The sequence below is a fragment of the Telopea speciosissima genome, chromosome 10 (assembly GCF_018873765.1).
Source record: "Telopea speciosissima isolate NSW1024214 ecotype Mountain lineage chromosome 10, Tspe_v1, whole genome shotgun sequence".
NCBI classification, from domain to species: domain Eukaryota; kingdom Viridiplantae; phylum Streptophyta; class Magnoliopsida; order Proteales; family Proteaceae; genus Telopea; species Telopea speciosissima.
In genome coordinates this window covers 16,119,040-16,146,623 of record NC_057925.1, presented here as the reverse complement: position 1 = coordinate 16,146,623, position 27,584 = coordinate 16,119,040, and the positions used below count along the sequence as shown (strand labels likewise).

Genomic DNA, 27,584 nt, shown 5'->3' with positions numbered 1-27,584 from the left:
TATTGGTTTTTGTGTCATGTATTGTGTAGAGGTCATAGTTATTATTGGACATGTATATTTTTAATTGGATCGATTTTCAGGCCATTATTGAACATAATAAAATTACAATTATTTTCCGATTAGGGTTTCTAGGGTACCAATATAATATCTTTATGAAAAGAAAATAAAACCCTAGGTACAAGCAAGGAAATCACATAGTGAGGTGAAGAGTGATATAAATTTTTTTTTTAATGAAAAAGAAAATTCTCTAGTTCTCTCAGGTGGATGTAGACATTCATGTTGAACCACATTAAATTCCTTGTAATTGTTTACTATTGCTTGATTGTGGTCTTCCCCGTGTTTGCACATTCTTCCCAACAATCACTCTCCACTTTTTAAAATAATGCAGACCAATCTGTCAGGTTCGGGATGGAGAGGTTCTTGTTAATCGCTTAGATTATATCAAATGGGAATATTGACAAAAGACTGAGTGATGTTCCAACACCTACCTTGGTCAATAAGCTCTTTAACCTTTTGGGAAACTATTCTACAAGTTATATATAAGGGCTTGTATGGGACTTGTATAGATGGGATTCAAGGGCTTGTGAAAGGGTTTTCTTCTATCTTTGACAATATCTCAATGGTCCCACTCTTATAGAATTGACTTGATTCTTTCTAGCCTCCTCTATATCCAGGAGGCACAATTACTTTTCTTAGCCTCAAGAAACGGTGAATTATGAAATACTTAGATTTGGTCTAAGGAGAAGGGTTGTATTATGGTTTGAGCTAGATCTATGCCATAGTCCTCTTGTAGATTCTGAAGTAAACATACTTTCCTATGATTTAGGGTGAAAGGACATCTGGTAAGTCGGGTAGAGGCCTTGACTGACTTAATTAAAGCGAGTCTACCTATCTAGAAGAGTAAGGATGACTTCCATGATTCAAGTCTCCCTTGAATCCTTTTTACCAAATGCCTAAAATCCACCTTTTTTGATCTCCCATAGAAAAGTGAATACCAAGGTATTTATTTATTATATTTTTTTGGAGAAGGTTTCTCCCCCCCCCCACAGACAATGTGCAGTTACAAATGCCTTGGGGAAGGGTAAAATAAAAATACTAAAAATAAGAGGGTATGTGAGATATTTTACAAGTGTGGTGCTACAATAATCTGAGTCTTATGAAGAGTACATGCATGCAATTTTGAAGTTGAGTTGACGTTGTGCAACTCTTTTACCCATTTTTTATGTAAAACAAATAGACTAAATTAAGAAAAGAAAGGAAAGAAAATGTTCATAACATTCCTAAAAGCCATCCTACACGACTTCACTATGATGGCTCTACTAGCCAACCAATTGATCATTCTTACAAACTCTCATATAGTCTCTCATTGGACTCGTACCAAAAGCGAGAGAGAGAGAGAGAGTCTTGAGGTTTGGCTGGGTCATTTACTTTTCTGAATATGTATACTTTGACCTTCCTCTAACCTTTTGAGGACAACCTTTAGGCTTCCACTTCAATAAGGTGAGCATTAATAAAGATGAGATCATCTGCAAACAAAAGATGATGCATGCTTGGTGCGTGCCTAGCAACCGAACACCATACAGAATCTTATGGTCTTGACAGAAATTTAGGAGCCTAGAGAGCCCTCCATGACCAAGATGAAGAAAGAAGGGCCAGAGGGTCTCCTTGTCAGATACCTTTACTAGTAGTGATATAACCGAAAGTGAACCCATTAACCTTTACTTCAAACGTGACTCTGCAGATATGCAGAAGGAAACTAAGTCACACCACCTCTCTCCAAAGACTAGAAACTCTATTAAAATCCGTACGAAGCCCAACTTTTAATCTATTGTATTGTAGGTTTTGGACATATCAATGTTAATCCCCATGAAAGTTCCCTTACCTTTATATGGTAACTCCCTTACCTCCCTTTTCTTTGCTCAACTTAAGTCTAAACAAAGGATCGATATTTCATCCTTTTGCTCATAAGGTATTGTGAGTAACAAAATTTTACTTGTAGAAAATAGCTAACACATTGTAATGGTTTCTGACACTTATGGGCCTAAAACTCCTCTCCCACAAATCCCTAGGGAGATATTGTCAGGGACCACTATTTTATGGCAATTTAAGGGCGTCAATTTAAATTCGGAACCGAAATCAGCTGTTTAAATCAAATTAAACCGAACTGAAAAAATTGGTTCAGTTATAATTTATATATTGAAGTCTCAATTGGTTCGATTCGTTTTTAGGCTAAATCTTAGATACCATATTTGACATTGTTAAGCTGTGTCTACATGAGGTTTTAATTTCTTTCTAACTTTATTTGTTTCTATAGGTTATTCTACTTCAACCAAATAAAAAACGAAAATAAATCGAACCTATCAGATTCAGCCTTAGTTTGAAGTTACTCTCTCTCTCTCTCTCTTTGTGGTTATGGGCTTCAGAACTAGCCTTTGATAATAGGTAATCTGAAACCAGAACAAGAAAAACATTATAGTAGTTTCTTCAATGTGGCAGTTACCTGGTCTCATTCGTAGAATGATTCCTTACTCTGATGGACATGAGATGATTCCTTTTTTATTGCCTACAAGAATATCCATAAAAGAATTGATACAAGCAAAAGAAAATCTCACTCTTGACATCGTCGTAAGGGATAGGGACGCCAACTTTCCAAAATCCCTGGGAAATTTCAAAATCAAAATCCCTATCCTCCACTATAACGCGCTTGCCAATTTGACAAATACAATAGAATACACCTTCATACATGTACCCAGGGCAGCCATCACCTTCTTAGTTTCTCCCGAGACTCTGGTTTTATACAAGCTCTCTTGCATATCACAAAGGAGTATCTGCCAACCCACCCCCAAAAATGATATGCACCATTTCTGAAGCTTCAACCGTGTAAGTTGCTTGCAGGCTGATAACAAAAAGAATTTTGAATGGAGAGGAGCTAAAGCAAGGATCACAAAAATATTGACTTGAGGATCAGGAGAACCAGCATAATGAAACACATCAACACAAGCACCATAACACATGTCACCATTCCCCCTTTTCTCTGACTTCTCTCTGCCTGCAGGGGAAGATAACCATGACAGAATGCTCACAGTAGTAAATAACTAAATACCATACAGATAGATGGACTAAATGGAAAGAGCACCTTCTCTAGCTGTTTAAAACCCTGCTCAACTGAGGATGCAACATTCTGAATATTGTAGTCTATCCGATCAACAATGGTCCCCTGTTGGGAGAAATAAGTTGAGTTAGCCAACCGAAACCATTAAAGGAAGCTTGTGAAACAAGAGGGTACATCTTGTAACCTGGTCTATCACAAGGACTGAAAGATCCTTCATTATTTGAGCAAGCTCATTCACTGATTCCACAACCTGGAAACCAATTCAAATAGGTTAAAAAAAAGAGAAAATGATATCTTAGATAAAGTAATGTGAATACCTAGTTCACTGTTCTCATTTACCTGTGTAATCTCTCTCTCCCTTTCCACTGTGAATGCCTCACTTTTCTTTATCTTGGCCATTTGGTGCTCACTAAATCCCTTTTTAACAGATAAAGCATCCAATCAGACAAATTCGAAAACTTATTTTCACTCTCAATGATTGTGTGACATTTCATACCTGAATCAAAATTTGGGCCACTATTTTTAGAAGCCAACAATTTGCAGAGAATACCACTTAAGTTATGCGTCAGAAGGAAAACATACCATATTGTCAAAGTCATCATCTTCCAGTTTAGATTTGTTTCCATTTAAATTCATCTCCAAGTCAAACCCATCTTGACCCTACACCACAAAGTAATAATTAATAAAATTCCAGAAGCACAATAAAGCCTGAACTATTTAATTTCTTAATATTTTAAAAAACCACCAGACATGTCTAGTTTCTGACAAGAATGAAACCATGGAATAACGGTTGAGGAGCTCATAGTGGTGAACCAAATGCCGGAATAGTAACTGTATATATGTCTTTAAAGGCCATTCTTTTTCCTAATCACATTTCTCTAGCAACAGATTTTATCAATTAATTAGGAAATATAAAAGAAGAAAGCCAATCACACCTCCTTTTGCTGCTGAAGACGCTTCAAATAAGTCGATTGCTTCTTCCGGAACTCCATTGAAAGGCTCTGAAGGTCTGTAGCAAGAGAACGCTGCATGGAAGACATTAAGATGTGATCACAGCCACAAAAGCCACCAAGAGAATGTGACAAGTAATAAATGTGTGCAAATGCTTGGCTTTGAATGTAAACAAACCAAAATAGAACCTTCATATGAAGTCACAATGACTATTTATGGCTCAGCAACAGAAAACAGAAAGTACAATACCTGCACCCCCCCCCCCCAACAAAAAATGGAATCAATGATCCAGTAGAAAAGGTTCATTTTCTCTTTTTTATTTTTTGGGTTGGGTGGGGGGAGGGAAGAGGGGGGCCAAAACAAACCCTTTCACATTGTGAATAAGCAAATATCTTTCTATTCTCATTAGAATTAACAAGCTTTAGAAAATCATTAGAAAAACTGCAGTCCGGTCAAAGTATACATACAGAAGCATAAATTTTGTTTTAACTATACCTGTACATTTTTTCTAACATTCGAATCCTCAGAAGCCCCTCTTGCAGAAAGCTTCTGTAAACTCTTCTCAGACTTCTTCAACAGATGTGTGACCTCATGGGTAAGAGCCTCAATTGTGCATTGATCTTCTTTTCCATCCCCAAACGATGGCATTAAAGCCTTTGCATGAGCCTTGGCTAGTTCTGACATTTTTGTCCGTGCACGTTGCATATTTATGGCTATTTCTTCAGAAACATCCACCCAAGCTGGAGGTAGACCTACTGTCAGTGCAGCCCCACTGATGTGGGCAAACAATATATGAATTTTAGGCTTCTAGCATTTAAAGATTAGTAAGGGCATTTATCTAGGAGTTCTACAAACAGAGAAATCATAAGAAATTCCAAGAAGGCCAATAATTACAAAAGAAATCAAGCTGTAACAAATTCTTCTAACTTTGTCAAGATGTGCCTTTGCATGAATTGAATATGAAATATGTATTTAGCAAGAACAAAATAAATCAGATTTAAGACCTGGTAAATATTTCCACCTTACTCAAAAGACCTAATGAATTGCACAAAAGTTCTAGCCGAGCAATGGTTGTTTTGCATGGTTAAAATAATATTGTGACACTCATTGTTGTTTCACTATCAAAGTGGGATGTAATGTAGAGAATAAAGTGCATTACGAACAGAGTGGTTAATAGAGATTCTTGTATTATTCAGCAACGCAGTACAAATGAAACATGTTTGGTTGCAAATTCACAAGCAGGTCATAGAAAGGAAGAAAACATGAAAGATTATCAACAGAAAATTAAATAAGTAGTTTCAGTGGTTGCTATGGTGCATATGTCAACCTTGATCTGGAAGCCAAAAGCTAAAGGTTTATTCCATTAGAAAAAGGATTCTAATAAAGGTAGTTCTAAGTAGGCAATTATACCTTGGCTCGCATTGGGACAGCTGTCATCTCTTTGGATATGAAGGTCCTCTACATCCCAGTAAAACCATCATGAAAGTTTTTTTTTTGCAGTACAAAGATGATTTTAGTTCTGTTTAGAATGAAGGATCAGGCTTCATTCTATTCATTCAGATTCCCAATTGCTAGTTGAAATTATCCATTGATCATGATCTAGTCCATGGGAGGAATTATACATTGTCAGCCACATTAGACATTATTAGCAATTGAAGATGTTGAAGATTACTACCAGGAGGGGCAGTGTCAATGTTAAGTTGTAATTGCTGGGTTATGTTGAGTTGTGGTTGGAGTTTACTTTTACTCTTTTACTTGCTTTTAGTTATTTACATTGATTGTAATATTCGGTCGTTGTGGTCAGACTCTATTATGGATTTCTGACCACATTCCTAGGCGCTATGCGTATTGACCCGTGCATTGATGTAGACTTAGACTATTAGTAGGTTTCCTACTAAGAGTCATTACTTGAACAAGATATAAGTGGTGAGGCTTGACCTCGATAGATGTATCCTGAGCTCTATCCTGGTCCTAGTGTTCTCTCTCCCTTCTCCATCGTGTGCTCTGGTTTTCTCCCTTTTTCCTGCTCCTTCTTTCTCCTTTCCCTCTTATAGTTGCTGGTTTACAGGCTTTGTACATTACTACATGGTATCAAAGCCATGAAGAAGAAGAAGAAGAAGAAGAAAAAAATTGATCATACCCTAGTCTGATTTACATAAGATGGCTCTGGAGCTAAGTAATGATTCACCAAAAATAACATGTCAATGCCATAGACAAAAAGTTGAGTAAATAATATATTATTTTAAGAAACCAGCCCAAGAAAGGTTCTAATCCTAGCACATGAAATATCTTAGCATCATGCTGAACAGTTGACATCTAATCATAAAATGAACTCAGCAAAGAAGCAATGAAGCATCAATACTACTTTATAACCAGAGGAGGACGACCTACCATTCCCCTACATGTCCTAGAATTATGCAGGTAATAACAATTTGAAAAACTCCAAAATTGGGACAAATAATGACATGGACCTTGAGAATCAGTAACCAAAGAATAGGCTTTCCTATTCAGACTAGGAAAGAGAAATAGAATCCTAGGATTACACACCAACTAGGAGACTAGATAAAAAGAAAAATAGAAGTAGAGAGACAGTGAGCATAGTTGTCAAGGTGCTTTGGTCAACTTGGGCGCCTTGGTCGCCTAAGCGGGCACCTTGGTCGGCTAGGAGGATGCCTTGGCCGCCTACTTGGTGTTACCTTGCTTTTTAACCCTTTCCACAGCCTTGGGTCGCCTAACCACCGTGATAACTATGATAGTGAGAGACCCACAATAGGAAGGATTCCTATCGTGGTTTACATAACACGACTTTAACACAAAGGTACCTCCTCTCCAACTTTCTGACGCCAATTTTTAATCTCTTTCACCAACTTGACTGGAGCAACCAAGAGAGATAAAAATTCTCTGCAGTGCAATATCTGACGGTGCGTGGCAGTGCGGCCTCCATTGAGTGCCATGTGGACTCCTCCAATCGTGCGGTTGAAGATTGTTTGCTTCACTTCAAATGAAAATACCCAATAAGCAACCCGTTTGGAAAAATGACCCCCCCCCAAAAAAAGGAAATGGGTTTCTTGAAAATCGCAATTCAAAATGGAACAAAAACCATTTCCCTCTCTCTTCCCACTCTCTCAACATATCCCAGGCTTCCGCTCTTTCCTCTCTCTCTCTCGACATAGTACCTAGCTCAACACAGTGGCACTCGCTCTTCCCTCTCTATCGATACTGTTGATGGGACTCCAGTTAGGCTAGGTGAGAAGGCTGGCCATATCCACATCTCCAATCTCCTTCTTCATTGTTTAATCTCTGCAAATAGGTAATTTCTGAGTCTCTTTTAATTTTGCATATACTATGATTCTGGAGTTCTCAGTTTCTTGTTTATTTCTGTTGGTATTTCAATTAAGTGGTAATAAAATCTGAACAAGACCCAACCTGGAATGTTCCTTCATTTGGCTTGTCATGGTAATATGCTTTTTTTCTATTTGATATGGCATTTCAGCACTTCTTTTTCCCCCATTTAGATCCTAATAGTGAAGATCCATTTCTCAGTTACCCTTTTCTTTATCTGTTGGTTCATGTCATAAAACTCCTTATTATTCTTATTCTTCTCTATTAAAGTAATCAGACAACTGAAAAGGAAAGCCTCCCACACATAATAGGTGCTTTGGAGGAATTTCTGAGTCTTTTAATTCTGCATATACTACGATTCTGGAATTCTCAGTTTCTTTATTTCTGTTGGTATTTCAATTATATGGTAATAAAATCTGAACAGAATGTTCCTTCATTCAGCTTGTCATGGTAATATGCTTTTTTCCAATTGATATGGCATTTCACCACTTCTTTTTCCCCCATTTAGATCCTAATTGGGAAGATCCATTTCTCAGTTTCTCTTTTCTTTATCTGTTGGTTCATGTCATAAAACTCCTTATTCTTCTTATTCTTCTTTATTAGAGTAATCAGACAACTGAAAAGGAAAGCCTCCCATACATAGGTGCTCTGGAGGAATCCTAAGCTGACTCAAAAACTGACCCATATCTCACTCCACCGGATGGCTGTGATTGGAGTATCCTAATGCAACAGACATCCCGAATAAAATAAAGAAAACAAAATCCTAGAAACCAGGCCACGATTTGGATGAACCTTATCTGATTTACAGAACCAGATCTGAACCATAGGAGTAGTTCAAATCAAGAACTGCAAGCTTGATCTGGTTCATAAAAGGGACCCAACTGAACCAGGTTGAACTGCATAGTATTCTCCTTTTCTTTCCTTTGCTGAAATTCTGAATTCATTGAAATTTAAATTAAATCTAAGATCCAAATTACTGTTTATCACTTATTATTTAATTCTTATAAGAATTTATTCACTATGACTGGTTTTAAGCTGACTTTCTAAACCTAATCCTCTAGGCATCTAGAAACAAATGACAATACCAATTCATCCGCATCAGCATTTGGAATTTTTATTATATAGTGTGTAGCCATTTCGCTTCTCTATTATGCTGTCCATCTTACTTTCACCCCCTCCCCCTCTTAGAATACATTACTTTTGGGATCCACCCAAAGTTTCTAAATTGTTTTTTCATGTGTGTTATTCGTAAAATTCAGATATTGTGGTTAGTTTGAATATTACATCATTCTAATATAATCATGGAGAATCCAATAGTAAGTCCTGAGGCTGTGTTAGGTGGAGATGTTGAGTGTAAGCCTCAGATCGGTATGTTATTTAATACAGAACCAGAGGTCTATGATTTTTACAACAAATATGGAGGATGTCTTGGTTTTAGTATTAGGAGAGATTGTGCAAATAAGAGCAGAAAAGACAAGACAACCATAACTTCACGGAGATTTGTATGTTATAAATCTAGTGGTTTTTTTTTTTAAATCTGGTGTTAGGTAGAAAGATAAGAGGGACATTTACACAAGTAAGCCACGAGCTGAGACATAAACATAGTGTCCGGCACGGATGTCCATATATTTGTTAGAGAATGAAAAATATGAGTGTCATGACTTTGTTGAAGAATATAATCATATTCTTCATTTTCCAAATACTACTCATATGATGCATTCACAGAGGAAAATTTCAGACATACATACATATGAAATTGTTTTGGCTGATGATTCGGGGATCAAACCTAAGTCCATATTTGAGTATATAGGTAGGCAGGCAGGTGGGAGGGAGAACCTTGGCTACACTAGTCAAGATCATAAGAACTATCTCCGAACTAAAAGACAACGTTCACTATCCTATGGTGAGGCAGGGAGTTTGTTGAGGTATTTTGAAAACCAATATAGGATCAATTCTTCATCTTCCAAAAAATGGCAATAAAGAATCCCAAATGTCTCATATTTCTTGCAACTACAATTAATCATAAACTTAGATGGGTTACAACATAATTTGTACTCACATTCTAATTTCACAGGACCAACCAAATATTCACACATGGGATTACTTTCATTCCGGTTTTTGATGAGGTGAACACTAACGCAATTAACCTGTTCTTAAAAGAGTTCAAAAATCAAAGGAGTGTAGACTTCCCCAGATTGTTTTATAATAGGTGACATCAAGTCCACTATCCTTGGAAGCTTGTTTCTTGAATCAAACTTAGTTTTTAACTCGTTGGCTCGCTTAGAATCCACAACCCTTTCAAAATGCTTAAAAAATTGCACAATGTCAAAAGTGGATTTTAAATAATCCTTCATGTCACTGTACAAATTCTCAGTAAGTTGTATACTCCGTATACTTAATGGGAAGGTATTTTTCATATAGCACTTTGCCCATTTATATTTTAATCTGTATAAACACTGCAACCATGAATTATTCACCACTCCATAATTCCTAAGCAATTTCTGTCATTCATCCTCAAATTGTATTTCCTCATATTGAAATATACACTTTTTCAAATCTCCGAGAAAGGACAAGCCATCCTTCATCAAGTTACCGAGATGCTTAATGCCATTTTGCATTATGTGCTAAGTACACAGTCCATGCCATGTCTTAGGCCACACCTCATTTAATGCCTTTGTCATAACGGTATGTTGATTCGTGAAGATGGTGATAGGCCTCTTCTGTCTATGTGCTTCCGCGAATGCCTCAAATAACCACTTGAAAGATTCAGCTGTCTCATCATATAAAAGTGCAGCCCCCAATATAATGGCTCCTTTGTGATGATTAAACCCAGTAAATATCCCAAATGGACTATACTCTTTGTGTGTGCAGAATGTGGTGTCAAAACTAACAACATCGCCAAAGTGTGCATAATCAAATCTCATCTTCGGATCAGCCCAAAAAATATTAGTTATTTGTTCATTGGTATCCAATTACATTGAGTATGTAAAAGAAGAATTGATCCTACATTGGTTCTCAAAATACCTCAACAAACTCCCTACCTCACCATAGGATAGTAAATGCTATCTTTTAGTTCAGAGATAGTTCTTATTATCTTGACCAGTGTAGCCAAGGTTCTCTCTCCCACCTGTCTGCCTATCCATATACTCAAATATGTACTTAGGTTAGATCCCCGAATCATCAGCCAAATCAATTTCATATGTATGTATGTCTAAAATTTTCCTCTATGAACGCATCATATGAGTAGCATTTCGAAGATGAAGAATGTGATTATGTTATTCAACAAAGTCACGACACTCATATTTTCCATTCTCTAACAAATATATGAACATCTGTATCGGGCACTCTATTCTTGTCTCAGTTTGTGGCTTACTTGTGTAAATGTCCCTCTTATTTTTCTGCCTAACACTAGATTTATAACATACAAATCTCCGTGAAGATATGGTTGTCTTGTCTTTCCTGCTTTTATTTGCATAATCTCTTTTAATACTAAAACCAAGACTTCCTCCATATTTGTTGTAAAAATCATAAGCCTCTAGTTCTGTATTAAACAACATACAAATTTGAGGCTTACATTCAACATCTCCACCTAACTCAGCCTCGAGACTTACTGTCGGATTCTTTATGATTCCATTAAAATGATATAATATCCAAACTAACCACAGTATCTGAATTCTAGAAATAACACACATGAAAAAACAATTTAGGAACTCTAGGTGGATCCCAAAAGTAATGTATTTTAAGAGGGGGAGGGGGTAAAAGTAAGGTGGACAGCATAACAGAGACGCTAAATGGTTGCACGCTATATGATAAAAATTCCAAATGCTGATGTGGATGAATTGGTATTGTCATTTGTTTCTAGATGCCTAGAGGATTACGTTTAGAAAGTCAACTAAAAACCAGAGTCACAGTGAATAAATTTTGATAATAATTAAATATAAACAATAATTTGGATCTTAGATTTAATTCAAATTTCAATGAATTCAGAATCAACAAAGGAAAGAAAAAGAGAATGTTATGCAGTTCAACCTGGTCCAGTTGGGTCCGTTTTATGAACCAGATCAAGCTTGCAGTTCTTGATTTGAACCACCCCTGTGGTTCAGATCTGGTTCTGTGAACCAAATAAGATTCATCCAAATCATGGCTTGGTTTCTAGGATTTTGTTTTATTTATTTTGTTCAGGATGTTTGTTGTTGTTAGCAGTCAATTGAAGAACTAAATGCTTAAGTGATCAATGAGATCACCAAGCCCCTTTATTTATAATAAAAGAAAAGAAAAATATTACAATAATGCCCCCTCATAGCCGACTCTAACTAATGAGTCGGCTATGGGGGAAAGTACAATGATGCCCTTAAGGCTACATAACTCAACACTCCCCCTCAAGTTGGTGCACAGATAACACAAATGCCCAATTTGAACAAACATTGGATGAAATAATTTCCCACCCCAGCCCTTAGTGAAGACATTAGTTAACTGATCATCTGACTTCACAAAAGGCATACAAATCTGTCCACTTTCCAACTTCTCCTTGATAAAGTGTTTGTCAATCTCCACATGCTTCGTACGATCATATTGCACTAAATTATGGGCAATACTAATCACGGTTTTGTTATCACAATTCAACATCATTGGGAGACGAACAAAAACACTAAGGTCTTGAGGTAAACCTTAAATCCATAGTAACTAACAAATTCCTTGTGTCATAACATGACTCTGCTTCAACACTAGACCTTGCGACAACATTATGTTTCTTGTTGCGCCAAGTGACAAGGTTCACCTACAAAAGTACAATAACCTAAAGTAGACTTACGGTCAAGAGATCCATCCCAATCAGCATTAGTATATGCCTCAATACGAAGATGATCATGCGGAGACAAGAGAACCACTTATCCTAGAGCTAACTGTTCAGTTTTAGAGAGGAAGGAGAAGAAGGAAAAGAGAGGGAAAGAGAAGAGCACATACGGTTGTGTTTAATCTCTTTTATCTCAAACTAGAGACAAACTTCCTTATATTGAAAAAGAATAACTAATTACACAGGGGCCCCTGGCCTTATACAAATAACAGAAGAAATATAAAATACATGTGGTTATATACAAGAATACCCTTAAACTCCTATTCTTAACACTCCCCCTCAAGCTGGGTGGTATATGTCATACATACCCAGCTTGTTCAATAAACAGTCAAAGTGATGAGTGCTAAGTCCTTTGGTGAAGATGTCGGCCACTTGTTCATTCGTCTTCACAAAAGGGGTACAGATGGTCTTTGACTCAATCTTTTCCTTGATAAAATGTCTATCAACCTCAACATGCTTGGTCCTATCATGTTGCACTGGGTTGTGGGCAATACTTATGGCTGCCTTGTTGTCACAATATAAACTCATAGGTTTGACAGTCTCAAATCCCAATTCCTGAACAAGTCTCTTCACCCACAAGACTTCACACACTCCGTGAGCCATAGCTCTAAATTCCGCCTCAAGATTGACCTAGCCACCACAGTTGCTTCTTACTTCTCAAGTAACCAAATTCCCACCAACAAAAGTACAAGATCCCGAAGTGGATCTTCGATCGAAATAGATCCAGCCTCAAGATCGTGTATGCTTCGATCCTCATGACCATTTCTAGAGAAGAGAAGACCTTTTCCAGGGCATGACTTTAAGTATCTCGAGGATCCTATACACCGCATCAAGATGTCCCATTTTGGGTGCATGCATAAACCGACTTACCACGCCAACAAAGATAGGCTATGTCCGGTCGGGTAAGGGAAAGATAGATTAGCTTGCCTACTAATCTCTCGATATTTTTCAGCATCTACAAGGGGCTCACCACAATCTTCTCCTAGTTTGTGATTCGATCAATAGGAGAGAAGGTTGGTTTACACCCTAAGTACCCTGTCTCTCGTAAGTAGATCAAGGACAAACTTCCTCCGACAAACACTCGATCCTTGCTTGATCTCAAACTTCAATCCCGTAAAATACTTCAATGGACCAAGATCTTTGATCTCAAACTGCGAGCCAAGTAAAGTTTAAGCTTTGTGATTTCAGTTTATTGTTCCCGTGACCACAATGTCATCAACATATACAATAAGAGCTGTAATAGTGTTGCCCTTCCTTTGTATAAACAAAGTGTGATCAGCTTGACTTTGGATGTATCCATTCTCAGAGATAGCTTGCCTAAACCTCTCAAACCAAGCCTTAGGAGATTGTTTAAGGCCATAAAGCGCTTTCCGAGACGACACACTTTTCCATTGCCACTAGGATGCTTGAACCCAGGGGGAGAGTGCATGTAGACTTCTTCTTCTAAGTCACCATGTAAGAAAGCATTCTTTACATCAAGCTGGTATAATGGCCAATCAAGGTTTGCAGCCATTGAGAGGAGTACCCGAATGGAGTTATGCTTGGCCACTGGAGCAAAGGTTTCCTGATAATCAATGCCATACACCTGGGTATAGCCCTTAGCAACCAGTCTTGCCTTATATCTCTCTACAGTACCATCGAGACTTGAACTTGACTGTGAATACCCATCTGCATCCAACAGAAACTCTCCCCTTTGGGAGTTCAACAAGATCCCAAGTGTGGTTCTTCTCAAGGGCCACCATCTCGGTATTCATTGCTTCTCTCCATTTTGGATCAGCCATGGCCTCTACTACATTCTTAGGAATAGAGATGGAGGAGATAGCCACTGTGAAAGCAATACCTGTAGGGGAGACAGAATCATAGGAGACAAACTTGGCAATGGGATTAGTACAAGCTCGAGTTCCTTTGCGGTGAGCAATAGGAAGATCTAAGTCTGAGGGTGTAGGAGTAGAGGAAGGTATACCTGTCTCAGGATGAGGAGACGAAGGAGGATTTTGGCAGGTCTTCTGTATAGGGAGCCATGAAGGAGGATTTCTCTTGTCCTTTGTGTACACAAGTAGCTCCCCCTGCTCTCTGTTCACCTCTGCACTCGGAGACTCCCCCTCAACAACAGTATCCTCGGTCCTTTTCTTTCCCTTGTCAATTTGAAATGGGGAAATAGGGACGAGAGAGGGGGAAGGAAATGATAGAAACTCAGGAGCCTCTTCAACCTCACTACCACGACACTCCCCCTGAAGAGGTGACTGAAAATACGGGAGATGTTCAAAGAAAGAAACATCTTTGGAGAGAAGCCACCGACGGGTAGGAGGGTGATAACATGTGTAGCCTTTAGAGGTAGAGGAATACCCAAGAAAGATGCACTTCGAGGACTTAGGATCCAATTTAGTGTGGGCAGATTTGCTAAGATGGACATAGCAGATGCAACCAAAGACCCGTGGGGGAAGTGAAAAAGAAGAAGAAAGTAAGGGTAAGACCGCAAGAGGTACTTTGAAGTTCAAGACACTGGAGGGCATATGATTGATAAGAAAGACTGCAGTGAGTAAGGCATCGGACCAAAAGGTTTTTGGAACATGCATTGTAAACCAAAGAGACCGGCTACTTCCAAGAGTGGCGGTTTTTTCTTTCAAGAACCCCATTTTGTTGAGGGGTATCAACACAAGCCACCTGGTGGATAATGCCACGTCGTAAAAAAGGACTCCAAACCACCATACATATACTCTCCACCTTTATCAGAACGGACAATCTGAATACGAGTTTGAAACTGAGTGTAAACCAACTCATAAAAGTTTTTAAATGCAACATAGACATCACTCTTTTGTTTCAAGAGATAAACCCAAGTAACTCGAGAGAAGTCATCAATAAAGGAGACAAAGTAGCGGAAGCCACGTAAAGAAGTAACAGGGGAAGGGCCCCAAACATCAGTATGAACAATGTGAAAAGGTGAAATAGATCTATTGCTAGAAGATGGATAAACTGTCTTACAACTTTTTGCAAAAAGACAAGGTTCACAATGAAAAACATGATTGACAGGAAAAGAGGTAAATAAATGTGGCAACATTTTTCTCATAACAGAAAAGGAAGGATGTCCCAAACGCCGGTGCCAAAGCAAAATGTCCTCCTGTGTACGTCCGCCATGTTGCCCACACACATAAGATTGAGCTATCGTCACAGGGGAAGCACAAGTGTCCAGAACATATAATCCATCAGTCTCACGTCCACTGCCAATCACTCTCTTCGTCACCAAATCCTGAAAAAGACAATGGGTAGGAAAAAATGTGACAAAGCAGTTCAAAGATTTAGTCAATTGGCTAATGGAAAGAAGATTAGTGGCAAAGTTGGGAACATGAAAGACAGACTTTAAAGGGATAAGTGGAGTAACTTGGACATCTCCCTTACCCGAGATGGAAGAAAGGGAACCATCAGCAATTTTACCTTATCTTTTCCGGAACAAACCGAGTAGGAGTTAAAAAGCCGAGACCTACCACTATGTGATCCGTGGCCCCGAGTCAATTACCCAGGTGTAGTGGCAGATGAAGTAGAGACCGTAGAGCAGCGATGGAAGTAGTGGGTGCAGAGGAGGAGGATCCATCCAAGTGTGCTACAATCCGACGAAAAGCTGCTATGTCTTCTTTGGAGAGGGAGGATGAATCAGACTCATGAACCCCAACATGGGCTTTAGGCCCATTCTTCTTCGGTCCTTTCTGTCCTCCAGATGCAGTAGAGGGTGGTTTCCCATGAAGATCCCAACAAAACTCCTTTTTATGCCCAGACTTGCCACAATAGTCACAGGAGAATCGGCCTCTACCAGCCCCCTTAGTGAAGGGAGGACGGTCCTGTGGAGTGGATGAAACAAGAGCAGAGCGCTCAACAGTGGGAGTGGTCTCCATAGCACTTCTACGCGTCTCCTCACTCTGTAAATAACCACACACCTCCTCCAGGGAGGGAAGACTTGGTCGGCCAAGTATCTGTACCCGTATGGGTTCAAACTCAGAGTTAAGACCTCCAAGAAGGAACAGGACCCTCTCCTTCTCAAATAACTGATGCACTTTAGGCTCATCAACAGGACACAGCTGGAGATCTCTGTAGTGATCATACTCCTCCCAAAGTCCCACAACAAGGCTATAGTACTCAGAGATACTTTTGTCACCCTGACGCAGGCTAACAATCTGTTGAAGAAGTTGATAAACCTTTGTAGAGTCCCCCACTCTATCAAAAATACGAGCAACACTATCCCAAATATCTTTGGCTGTCTCCTTGCTCATAAACCTTCTTCCAATCTCCGGCTTCATTGAAAAAATGAGCCAAGTCATCACAAGGGAGTTCTCGGTTTCCCATTTAGAGTAACCCGGATCATCAATGGAAGGGGCCTTAAAGCTCCCAGATATATATCCCAACTTCCCCCTACTTCGAAGGATAAGCTTCATTGACCGTGACCAATCCAAGTAATTGTTACTATCAAGCTTAACAATGGGGAGCTGAACATTTGGATTCTCATATGATAGAGGGATTGGCAAGGCTTGAATAATGGGAAGTTCGGATGTCTCAACAGCTTTTTCACCCATTGTGGTTTTAAAACAAACACTGAGAGGAGCAATCAACAAGACTTCAAGCAAGAACAATAGATTCCCAAGTAATGCAAGAAAAAAACAGAGGTAACCTAGACCACAAAGCTTGAAAAACTTGTAGAGCCTCACACAAACAGAAAAACAGCAATGGAGTAGAAAAGAAAAGTCTTCCTTACCAAGAAACGACAGTGGGTAGTCCAAAACAGCTCCCAAACAAAGCTCTAGTGAAGAGCTATTGCCAATCCCACACTCTGGCTGGCGGAAAACAGGGCAGAACAGTCCTGGCCGAGATTCACTCCTGTCCCTTGGATGCTCCCAACTGGCTTGAGATGACACAATGGGAAGAAAGGTAACCTCCAAACGAAACTAGAGCACTTGGTTGCTCTCCATTTGGATGAGAACCGAGAGAGAAAACAGATCTGTGAAGAACCGCAGGTTGGAGCTCAAACTCCAGCAACAACCAAGAGAGGAAACCACCTCTTGGTCCACTAAACACCCTTCTAACACCTTCAAACTCCAGGAAGAGTACGCTTTGATACCATGTTCAGTTTTAGAGAGGAAGGAGAAGAAGGAAAAGAGAGGGAAAGAGAAGAGCACATACGGTTGTGTTTAATCTCTTTTATCTCAAACTAGAGACAAACTTCCTTATATTGAAAAAGAATAACTAATTACACAGGGGCCCCTGGCCTTATACAAATAACAGAAGAAATATAAAATACATGTGGTTATATACAAGAATACCCTTAAACTCCTATTCTTAACACTAACTTCCAGTAATGACTGCGAAGAACAGCAGCCATGTGTGTACGATAGGGATCATGCATGAATTGACTGACCAAACTCACCGCAAATGCAATATCTGGTCCAGTATGGTAAACACATTAATTTTCCCACTAGTCTTTGATAACGTCCTTTATCAACAGGTTCACCATCTTTATCCTCCAGTCGAGTACCAACCTCCTCAGGTGTATCACAGGGATGGCAACCCAACAAACCAATCTCAGGTAAAAGATCCAGGGCATACTTCTTTTGAGAGAGAAAGATGCCTTTTGAGAAACGAGCAACTTAAATCCCAATAAAGTACTTTAATTTCCCAAGATCTTTTATTTCAAACTCACATCCTAAGAAGCTCTTCAGACGGGAGATCTCTGCCGCATCATTTCTTATGACCAAAATGTCATCGACATAGACTATGAGAATAGTGACCTTGTCACCGAACCATGGTTGTCAAGGCAGCAAGGCGGCAAGGCGACCCAAGGTGGTGGAGGGGTGTCTAAGCGCTTGGGCAACAAGGCGCCCCGCCTAAGCAGCGCCCAAGTGTTATCTTTTATTTCCCGTCTTTTCTAACATTATTTAGTATGCTACAATATGTACCTTATATCATCAAAAATCAACATTAACCCACATCAAGTCATCAAAAATCAACATAGAAATAGAATGCAGCAGAACTAAAGAAGCAAGCTATTGAAAAATTGAAACAATTAAAACATACACTTGGTTTATATGTTAGTGGAATTGGTCATTTTCAGATATACCTAGTCTCACCTTTGGTTTATATTATTCTTAGAAAATATGATCTTATCAATAAGTAATTAACTTGCTATCGATTTAGAGAAATGCTCTTATTCTCTAAGAAATTTGATTGACCAAATGATTTTATTTTTACATGGGACTTTTTGTATTAGGTAAAGCACAAAACCAGCTTTCCAACAAATCCAAGATTGCTTAAATCTGATTTATATTGAAGGAGTTATGTTCCAGCCAAACCCTATTTGGTGTGCGCGAATGCTGTCAAAATCGTTCTGAATGAAAATATTTTTTTTAGATATCAAAACAAATGAATATTTTACCGCACTTTTGGTTTCTAGTAATGTTTTATCATATTAAGATTTATGGAATTTTTAGAATTGAGAAAAACCCCAACATTAGAAAGTTGAAGTTTTCACCTAACGCCAAAAATCCAGTCTTTGTTCTTGAACTGAGGGGTTGACTTTTTATCCTTTTGGAATTTGATTTTTAACTATTTTTATTGGATTCAAATAGGGGGTATATGCTTATTTATGAATAATATCTTAAATAAATGAAATCTACTAAACCAAGCCCGAGGTGACTGCTTCAGCCCATAGAGCGCACGCTTCAGTTTGCAAACTTTACCATGAGTTTTTCAGATGAAAAACTAGGCGGAGTCTCCATATATACTTCCTCCTCAAGCTCTCCATGAAGGAAAGCATTCTTGACATCAAGCTGCTGAAAATCCCACCTAAGATTTACAGCACACGATAATAAAATACAAACAGTATTCAATTTCGCTACAGGAGAAAAGGTCTCCTGGTAGTCGATCCCATAAGTTTGAGTAAAACCCTTGGCCACAAGTCTTGCTTTCTACCTACCAACCCTGCCATCCATCTTCTGCTTGAATACAAACACCCATTTACAACCAACTGGCTCTTTCCTTGGAGGAAGAACAACAACATCCCAAGAGTTATTTTTGCCTCAAGCGTCATCTCTTCCACCATAGCTACTTTCCATTTTGTATCTACAAAGGCCTCCTGCCACTTCTATGGAATATAAACATAAGAAAGAGAAGACACAAAAATAGGAAAGGAAGGAGAAAGAGAGTCATAGGAAACAACATGAGAAATGGGATGTTGGATACATGTTCGAATACCTTTACGAACAGCAATAGGTAATTCAAGAGAAGAAGGATCCTTACCAGAAGGAAGAGTAGGCTCTTGCTCAAAGGATGGCGATGGGATGAGTAAAGGCACCGTAGTGGTGGTGGTTTCAACTTGCTTCTTAGGAGTTTGAGTAAAGACACGAAGATTTGGACAATCAAATCTACCCTGAATTTTTTTAACCTGTCGTCTAACAGAGCCAGGAGTAGGCTGCTCTCCCTGAATTGTATCCAAAGAAGACCCTTCTTAAACATGAACCTGATCCAGCACCTGCTCCCCCTGAATTTGAACATTGGAAAAAGGAGCAACAGGTAATGGGGCAGCAGTAGGTAACGTCGGAACATCTTCACCAGCCAAGCCAAACTCCCCCTGAAGAAGTGACGATGAATAGTAAGCTAAGGACTCATGAAAGATGATGTCCATGGAGACTAGGACACGTCTTGTTGGAGGATGGTAGCATTTGTACCCTTTTTAAGTTGCTGAATAACCCAAAAAAAATACACTTGACGCAACGAGGATCTAGCTTCCCATGGGAGTGATGATTGCAAGCATAGCAAACACAACCGAAAACCTTAGGGAGAACAAGAAAGGAAGATGAACCCTGGAGCACGAAAGGCCAGAACCCGAGTAGGCAAACGGTTGATCAAGTAGGCAGCGGGAGGAATAGCATTACTCTAGTACTGGGAAGGAACATTTCAATCAAACATCAAGGCACGAGCCATTTCTAGGAGCTGGCGATTCTCTCGACCACACCATTTTGAGGAGGTGCATCGACATAGTTGGTTTGAAGAAGAATTCCATGATCAGCCATATATTGTTGGAATTGACCATCCATTTATTCTATGCCATTGTCACTGCGGAGAATTTTCAGAGTGGCATTAAATTGGGTCAAAACTAACTTATGGAAAAGCTGAAAACACCGAATTTCATCACTCTTGTGTTGCATCATATACACCCAGGTAGTGTGACTATGACAATCAATAAAAGTGGCAAACCATCTATGACCAAAATAGAGGCTTTCTGGGCAGGACCCCAGACAATGAACAATATGAAAAGGAGAAAGACTTCTTTTATTTAATGAGGAATAACTAGAATGAGTCTATATAGCCAAAACACAGGCTTCACAAAAAAAATTCATCCTTATTACAATTTTTAACCAAATGAAGAAACAAATGAGATAAAGTCCCAATGAGGGGATGTCCTATCCTATGATGCCACTGATATAAAAGAGACAGAATGCAACTGATGGGTGTGGGAGGGAACAACAGCAGAAGTCTGTGAACCACTATCAAGCAAGTAGAGACCACCATGCACTTTACCAACACTAATCGTCTTCCCTATCACCAGATCCTGTAAGATACAATGGGAGGGAAAGAATGTTACTTTGCAATATAGGACCTTAGTAAGGCCACTAATACACAATAAATTGGTAGAGAAAGAAGGCACATGCAGAACAAAGGTTAAAGTAAGACTAGGACTACAACAAACAGAACCCTTTCTAGAAACGGAAGAAAGAGACCCATTTGCCACTCAGATGGTATCTTTCCCTGAAAAAGGGTAGAACATGTCATATGGTCAATGGCACCGGAGTCAATGATCCAAGAACTGGAGACTACCGATGCACAATGACTACCAATAGAAATACTTGAGGCAAAGTTAGAAACAAAACCAAAGGTGGCAGCAGGTGTAGAAGACTGGGCAGCGGAGGCAAAAGAGGCCTTTAACATCCGACGGAAAGCTTGAAGTTCTTCCAGAGATAGACGAGTGTCTGTAGGAAGGGTTGCAATGGTGTCAGTGTGATTTGCCTCAACAGTAGGCTGACCACGGCCCTTGCCACCACCACCATATTTATGTTTTTCTTCAAAATCAGCAAGCTTCCCATGTAATTTCCAACAAGTGGCCTTAGTGTGCCACAGCTTACCATAATGCTCACATTTGATAGGCTCCTTAACAGATTTGGAGGTGTCAGCAGTAGGAGTAGTAGTAGTAGTCGAACCAGATCCAGTATGTAAAGTTGATCGGTCTGCAATGGAAGGGTGGAGCATAGCTAAACGGAGGTGATCCTCAATATGAACCAATCCATAAGTCTGCTCCAAGGTAGGAAAAGGATCTCGGTTGAGAATCTGGACTCTAATCTGATCATATTCAACGTTAAGACCAGCCAAAAAATCATAGACTTGAATTTTGTCAACATGTTTGCTGTAGCTAGTAATGTCAATGGCATTGGTGGGTTAATAATCTATGTAGTGATCAAGCTCCTGCCAACACTTACGGAACTTTGTATAATATTGGGAGACAGATAACTCATTTTGTTTTGTGTCATGAATCTTCTTCCGCAGTTCATACACTCGAGCATCATTCCCAACTTGGGAGTAAGTTTCCTTGGCAGCTTTCCATATATGCGCAGCAGTGTCCAATAGAAAACCCGGTGCCACAGTAGGATGCATGGAGTTAAGAAGATAAGACATCACCAAGGAGTCATGGGAGAGCCAAAAAATCCTGAGCAGGACCTTCTTCATCAGGTTTAACAGTAGTATATGTAAGATGTCCTGTAAAACCGCGACCTGCAACTGTTAGGTAAGTAGATCGAGACCACATCAGGTAATTGGTCCCATCTAACTTGATGGTAGCTGCAGCAAAAGGAAGGTACTCACTACGGCCAGATCCATCTGATCCAGACGAAGCTGTAGAAAGATCAAACATAGTGACAAGAGAGATTGAGCCTAGAGACGGGTTTGTGAATTCCCACAAATTTGACCGTCAGAATAAGCCAAAAAGTGGATCAAATCTCCCTCTGGCAGTGGCAAATATGACCTCCAAAAATCAGCACTTTCTGATGAGCCAATAAAAAACCTTAATTTTGTCAAAATTAGGTTAAAAAACCAGTTCTGGAGAAAATTGCAAGGCTAAATCTGAATTCTTCTTGATTCAAATCTGCAGTCTTCAAACAGGAGCAGATGTTGACCAATAGCAGCAGAAAATAATCTCCAAAAAAGCAAAAATCGATCTTCAAGAAATAGGAAAACCGAATGCAGAATCTGGTCAGCACCTGTAGTCTTCAATCAAATCATAATCTGGAATGAGGTAGGATAGAGGGCAGCAACTAGATCTGAAAGAGATCACCTCATAATGCTGCCCTTGAATGGTGAGAAGAACCGAGAGAGAGAGAGAGAGAGAGACAGAGAGAGAAGGGTTGTAAGGGAGTGGCGGTAAGAGGAAGGGAAAGGTTGGGGGAAAATCGAGAAGAGCAGGGAAGAGAAGAAGAAAAGAAAAAAAAATAGAGGACTGCAACCTAGATCAGAATTTTGGTTCTGATACAATGTTAGCAGTCAATAGAAGAACTGAATGCTTGAGTGATCAATGAGATCACCCAAACCCCTTTATTTATAATAAAAGAGGAGAAAAAATATTACAATAATGCCTCACCCCCCCCCCCCTCATAGCCGACTCTAACTAATGAGTCGGCTATGGAGGGGAAAGTACCATAATGCCATTAAGACTACATAACTCAACAGTTGCATTAGGAGACTCCAATCACAGCCATCAGGTGGAGGAGATAAGGGTCAGTTTTTGAGTCAGCTTAGGATTCCTCCAAAGCACCTATGTAAGGGAGGCTTTCCCTTTCAGTTGTCTGATTACTTTAATAAAGAAGAATAAGGAGTTTTATGACATGAACCAACAGATAAAGAAAAGAGAAACTGAAATGGATCTTCACAATTAGGATCTAAATGGGGCAAAAAGAAGTGGTGAAATGTCATATCAATTAGAAAAAAGCATATTACCATGACAAGCCGAATGAAGGAACATTCCATGCTGGGTCTTGTTCAGATTTTATTACCACATAATTGAAATACCAACAGAAATAAACAAGAAACTGAGAACTCCAGAATCATAGTATACGCAAAATTAAAAGAGACTCAGAAATTACCTATTTGCAGAGATTAAACAATGAAGAAGGAGATTGGAGATGAGGAAATGACCAGCCTTCTCACCTAGCCTAACTGGAGTCCCATCAACAGTATCGATAGAGAGGGAAGAGCGAGAGCCACTGTGTCGAGCTAGGAACTATGTCGAGAGAAAGAGAGAGGAAAGAGCGGAAGCCTGGGATATGTCGATAGAGTGGGAAGAGGGAGGGAAATGGTTTTTATTTCATTTTGAATTGTGATTTTCACGAAACCCATTTCCTTTCTGGAGCAGGTCATTTTCCCAATCGGTTTGCTTAATGGGTATTTTTGTATGAAGTGAAGCAAACAATCTTCAACCGCACGATTGGAGGAGTCCAAGTGGCGCTCAATGGAGGCCGCACTGCCAGATATTGCACTGCAGAGGATTTTTATCCCCAAGAGAGTGACACAATTGACATTGCATACCAAGAAAGAACTACAGTTCTGATTGCAGGCAATGACAAAAAGAGGTGCATCTACTCGTACCACAAAACAGGGGGGAAAAGAAGAAGAAGAGAGAAGAGAGAGATTAAAAATTGAAGTTAGACGACAACCAAGTCATAAAAGTTTAACACGTTTCACAGTCACAAATTATGTTTCACACCATCTTCTAAACTTGAAGTTAGACGATTAGCAAATTCCTGCCAAGGTTTCCAGTTTTTGAGCATTCAATTGGATGTTTAAAGTGAAACCATATGTCACTACTTACCAGTGATTAAGAACATATAAGTTTTCATTACTTAATATTTTTGAAAATATTATTAAACAAAAAAAAAAAAAAAAAAAAAAAAGAAAAAAAAAAAAAGAAATTGGAGATGTCATATAAACCCAAAAGAATGAGGTTAAACAGAGAGACACACTTCAAGCATAAGGCCCTCCTACAAGCTAAAAAAGGAGCGTCACAGTGCACTAGACTCCCACTATTGCAGGGTGGAGGAGGGGTAAATGTATGCAGCCTTACCCCCTCTTTGCAGAGAGGCTGTTTCCATGTTTCGAACCCACGACCTGATTGTTGCAATAGCGCTAACTTAAGATTTGCACCAAGGCTAATCTACAAGCTACTGCTGCTCAAATTCAAATTAATTTTCCTTCCTTCCAAGGTCACCCGGTACCCATATTTAAGAATAACACCCAACACAATCTCCACATTAGTTCCTTTATCAATCAATCAATCAAAGAAAAAATAATCATTGTTCTATCAAATTCGAACATTGCTAAGCATCATTCTTAGAAACATGTCACAGGACAACTGGAAAGTAACAGATCAACTAGTTCCCCCATCCTCTCCCATCTATGCAGCTTGGTCCCCCCAAGAAACTCCAGACGTCATAAATTAAATTATAAGACAGTTGTGAATTAATGAGATTGAAAGTCCCAGCAAGAAAGTAGTTCCCAGAGACAGCTCCAGAAAAATCTCGGCTGAAAGAACCAAGAGGGACAGGTGCTCTTCTCTAGTAAGGGCAGAAACAGAGACAGTTAGATGCGCTTGTATTTGCTTGCAGCATCAACTTAATAAAGGTTGAGGCAGAATCTGATTCTTAGAAATTATGAAGGTGCTTATCGATTTATCTACTGTGATTGGGAATTTCATCCATATCTACAGATTGTGTTGCTCTTGGTTTTTAGGTTCATCACATGCTCCCTCAGGCACTGCAAGCAGCCTCAAAACAAGGTGGCCCATTCCATGGCCAGTTTCAGAGATTTGGAAATTAAGTCCTCTGGTTTGGTTGATCAGATTGCCCAATCACATAACATATCTGAGCTGCAGTTTGGAGCCTCAAGTGCCAGTGATAATTTGTGGTAGATTTCTAGATATTCTGGGATTGAAGGAGTTAAAATTACCCTGTAACCTACCCTGGATCCTACTATTTTTAAAGAACCTGACCCTTAAGATACTTTTTCCTGCCCATCTAGTGGTGTTTTTACCCCTGCAGCGAACACCCCCTTATCTTAGGAAACCCCAACTCTATGATTCCACCTCTCCTATAAGATAGGCCTAGCCCTCTAGATTGCCGTATGATGAAAGACATAAACCTCCAAGATCACATATCTTGAAGGATCCAAAGGCAGCTAAAGTGGCATCACTATTGAGAAATTGCTTTACAATCAAACCACTGACTGGTAGTTCCATCATAAACTCCAACAATTGCTGATCCAGGGGTAATTTGTCATAATTAACGAAAGGCTTTTCAAAGCATTTGTGGAAGTAAAGAGAATGATTTCATCCTTGCCATTCTGATCACATTTAGAATGTTGGGAAAATGATGATCCCATATTTCACTAAACAGTAAATATATACCAAAGGTTTGATAGCCTTCCCATTTGAAAACTGCAAGCCCTTGTTTCCCACTCACACCCCCCTATAAAAAAAAAAGAGTTTGGTTTCCAAATTAGTTTTGCCTCTCATGGTTTTGAGAATAGCAACTTATTGGTGCTGTGTTGCATCAAATGAACAAGGCAGAGTTATCTGCGACTAGAGCTCCCAGTCTCCCACACCACAAAATATTCTAATTCAAAAACTCCATCCCCATGTCTCCTCTCACTATCACATTCAAAGGGTTGTCCTAATCAATTACCTCACCACTTAAGCATCTTTTTCTGCTACAACCCAATTGAACTCCTAATGTGTATGTACTCCTCTAGGTCTTTTAGAGGAGTGGACCCCTCTTCCTATCATTATTAAAATTCCCCATTTTTGTTTTTGGCAAAAAAAATTAATCCCTCCAAAATCCCAATCTAATCTATGTATGCTCCCACCCCCCCCCCCACCCCCACCAAAAAAAAAAAACCCTCAAAACTAGCTAAGCGTCATTCCTAAAATGAATAAATCAGGATCTTATGATCAAGCAGTTCATGTAAAACAAACTACATCTCTCCCCCTCTAGGCACCTGATTCAGTGAAGAACCAAGGACATTTCAGAAATGTTAGACAGCATAGTCACATGATTGGGATAGAAAATGAGAATGAAAAAGGAATAAAGACTCATTCGAAGTTGTTGTAATTCTCTCTTCCAGCTCACCTTTGATTCTACTTAACTCTCACAAGGACACGCCCCTGCAAATGTCTAAAACTATCACAAATTGAGAAAAATACAATGTGACTTTTTTGCATCAGATGACTGTCCATGCAACCTGAGTTCTGAAAATCTAAAAGAGAAATCAAGTATTTTGCCACAAAGAATCGACATCTAAACGTCCAAAATCTGGAAATTCTATAAACAACGTCATGGCAAAAAAATAGAAAATCTCTACCAAAACCCTTTTTTTCCCCCTCATGGGTCAGCATCCTAAAAAATTGAACGAAACAGAATAGCATTATCACATTAATATCACATTCATAAAAAATAAAAATAAAAAATTGGAAATTTGAAGTTCGATGTAGTATAAAAATAATTCCAAAGTTAAGTTACAGAATTTATCCACAGTTCATCCCCCAACGGTGACTAATAATAAAGTTCAGAAAATCCAGAGATTCCCTCATTAACTCGGAATGGCGGCAAAACTGTTAACAGCATTCCGATCTCATAATTCCATACATAAATTAACGGGATCAAAACAAAATTCAATACTAGGGTTACTGCATCTTAGAAAGAAACACCTAGTAGTACCTGGAACTGCCTGGATCTTCGGTACTGAGGGCTGTATAAGACCGATTGGGATGCAGAAGCGAAGAGCTCACCATTTCGATAACAGGACCGGGCGAAGCATGAGAAGAAGAAGAACCCGATGGAGAAGAGATTGTCGGTCGAACGCTCCTCAGAGAATCTCTGTACTTTCTGTACAGAGGAGTTCTATTTCTCGTCGCCATCGAGAAATCGAAATTGAAAAGCTGCGAAGATGATTCAAATTTGCTCGTCTACCGCGAAAGTTGCAGAAATGGAGAGAGAGAAACCGCGTTGGAACCAAAAGTCCGGAACCCCAATTCGACCATTTACAGTTGAACGGCAAAACAAGGGAACGGAGGAAGGAAGAAAACTACCCACCATGACAGTCAGACGTAAAGCTTAGGAGTTAAGGCATACTATGGGTCTGCTCTGGGCTTGTGTATCCTCTCAGGCTCATGTAGGGAACCCAGCCCAGCTAGAGTTGGATCACCAAATTTGGGAAGAGGGCCAATCTAGTGGTCTACTTGTCCAATCCAAT

General features: G+C 39.3%; 1 protein-coding gene and 1 long non-coding RNA gene across 2 annotated transcripts; one reads left to right on the top strand and one right to left on the bottom strand.

Annotated features, from left to right (window-relative positions):
- Positions 1 to 2,535: 2,535 nt before the first annotated feature.
- LOC122644209 (syntaxin-41-like) lies at positions 2,536 to 27,475 on the bottom strand. Its single transcript, XM_043837823.1, has 8 exons — positions 27,050 to 27,475; positions 4,559 to 4,835; positions 4,048 to 4,137; positions 3,695 to 3,772; positions 3,452 to 3,529; positions 3,297 to 3,362; positions 3,137 to 3,217; positions 2,536 to 3,049 (listed from the first exon to the last, which is right to left on the bottom strand). Exons 1-8 carry the CDS (start codon positions 27,247 to 27,249, stop codon positions 2,942 to 2,944), a joined length of 978 nt encoding a protein of 325 aa, XP_043693758.1. The 5' UTR covers positions 27,250 to 27,475; the 3' UTR covers positions 2,536 to 2,941.
- Positions 15,064 to 19,440, top strand: LOC122644210. Its single transcript, XR_006330254.1, has 3 exons — positions 15,064 to 15,074; positions 15,820 to 15,825; positions 19,321 to 19,440. It is a non-coding gene; the product is annotated as an uncharacterized LOC122644210 (long non-coding RNA).
- Positions 27,476 to 27,584: the final 109 nt, after the last annotated feature.

Bases quoted from the DNA above. Each gene is read 5' to 3' on its own strand.
- LOC122644209 (XM_043837823.1), bottom strand. From the start codon at position 27,249: ATGGCGACGAGAAATAGAACTCCTCTGTACAGAAAGTACAGAGATTCT. The intron at 3,363-3,451 runs GTAAATGAGAAC...ATTGGTTTCCAG, and splicing joins GGGAGAGAGAGATTACACAG to GTTGTGGAATCAGTGAATGA. The intron at 3,218-3,296 runs GTTACAAGATGT...TTCTCCCAACAG, and splicing joins CAGTCCTTGTGATAGACCAG to GGGACCATTGTTGATCGGAT.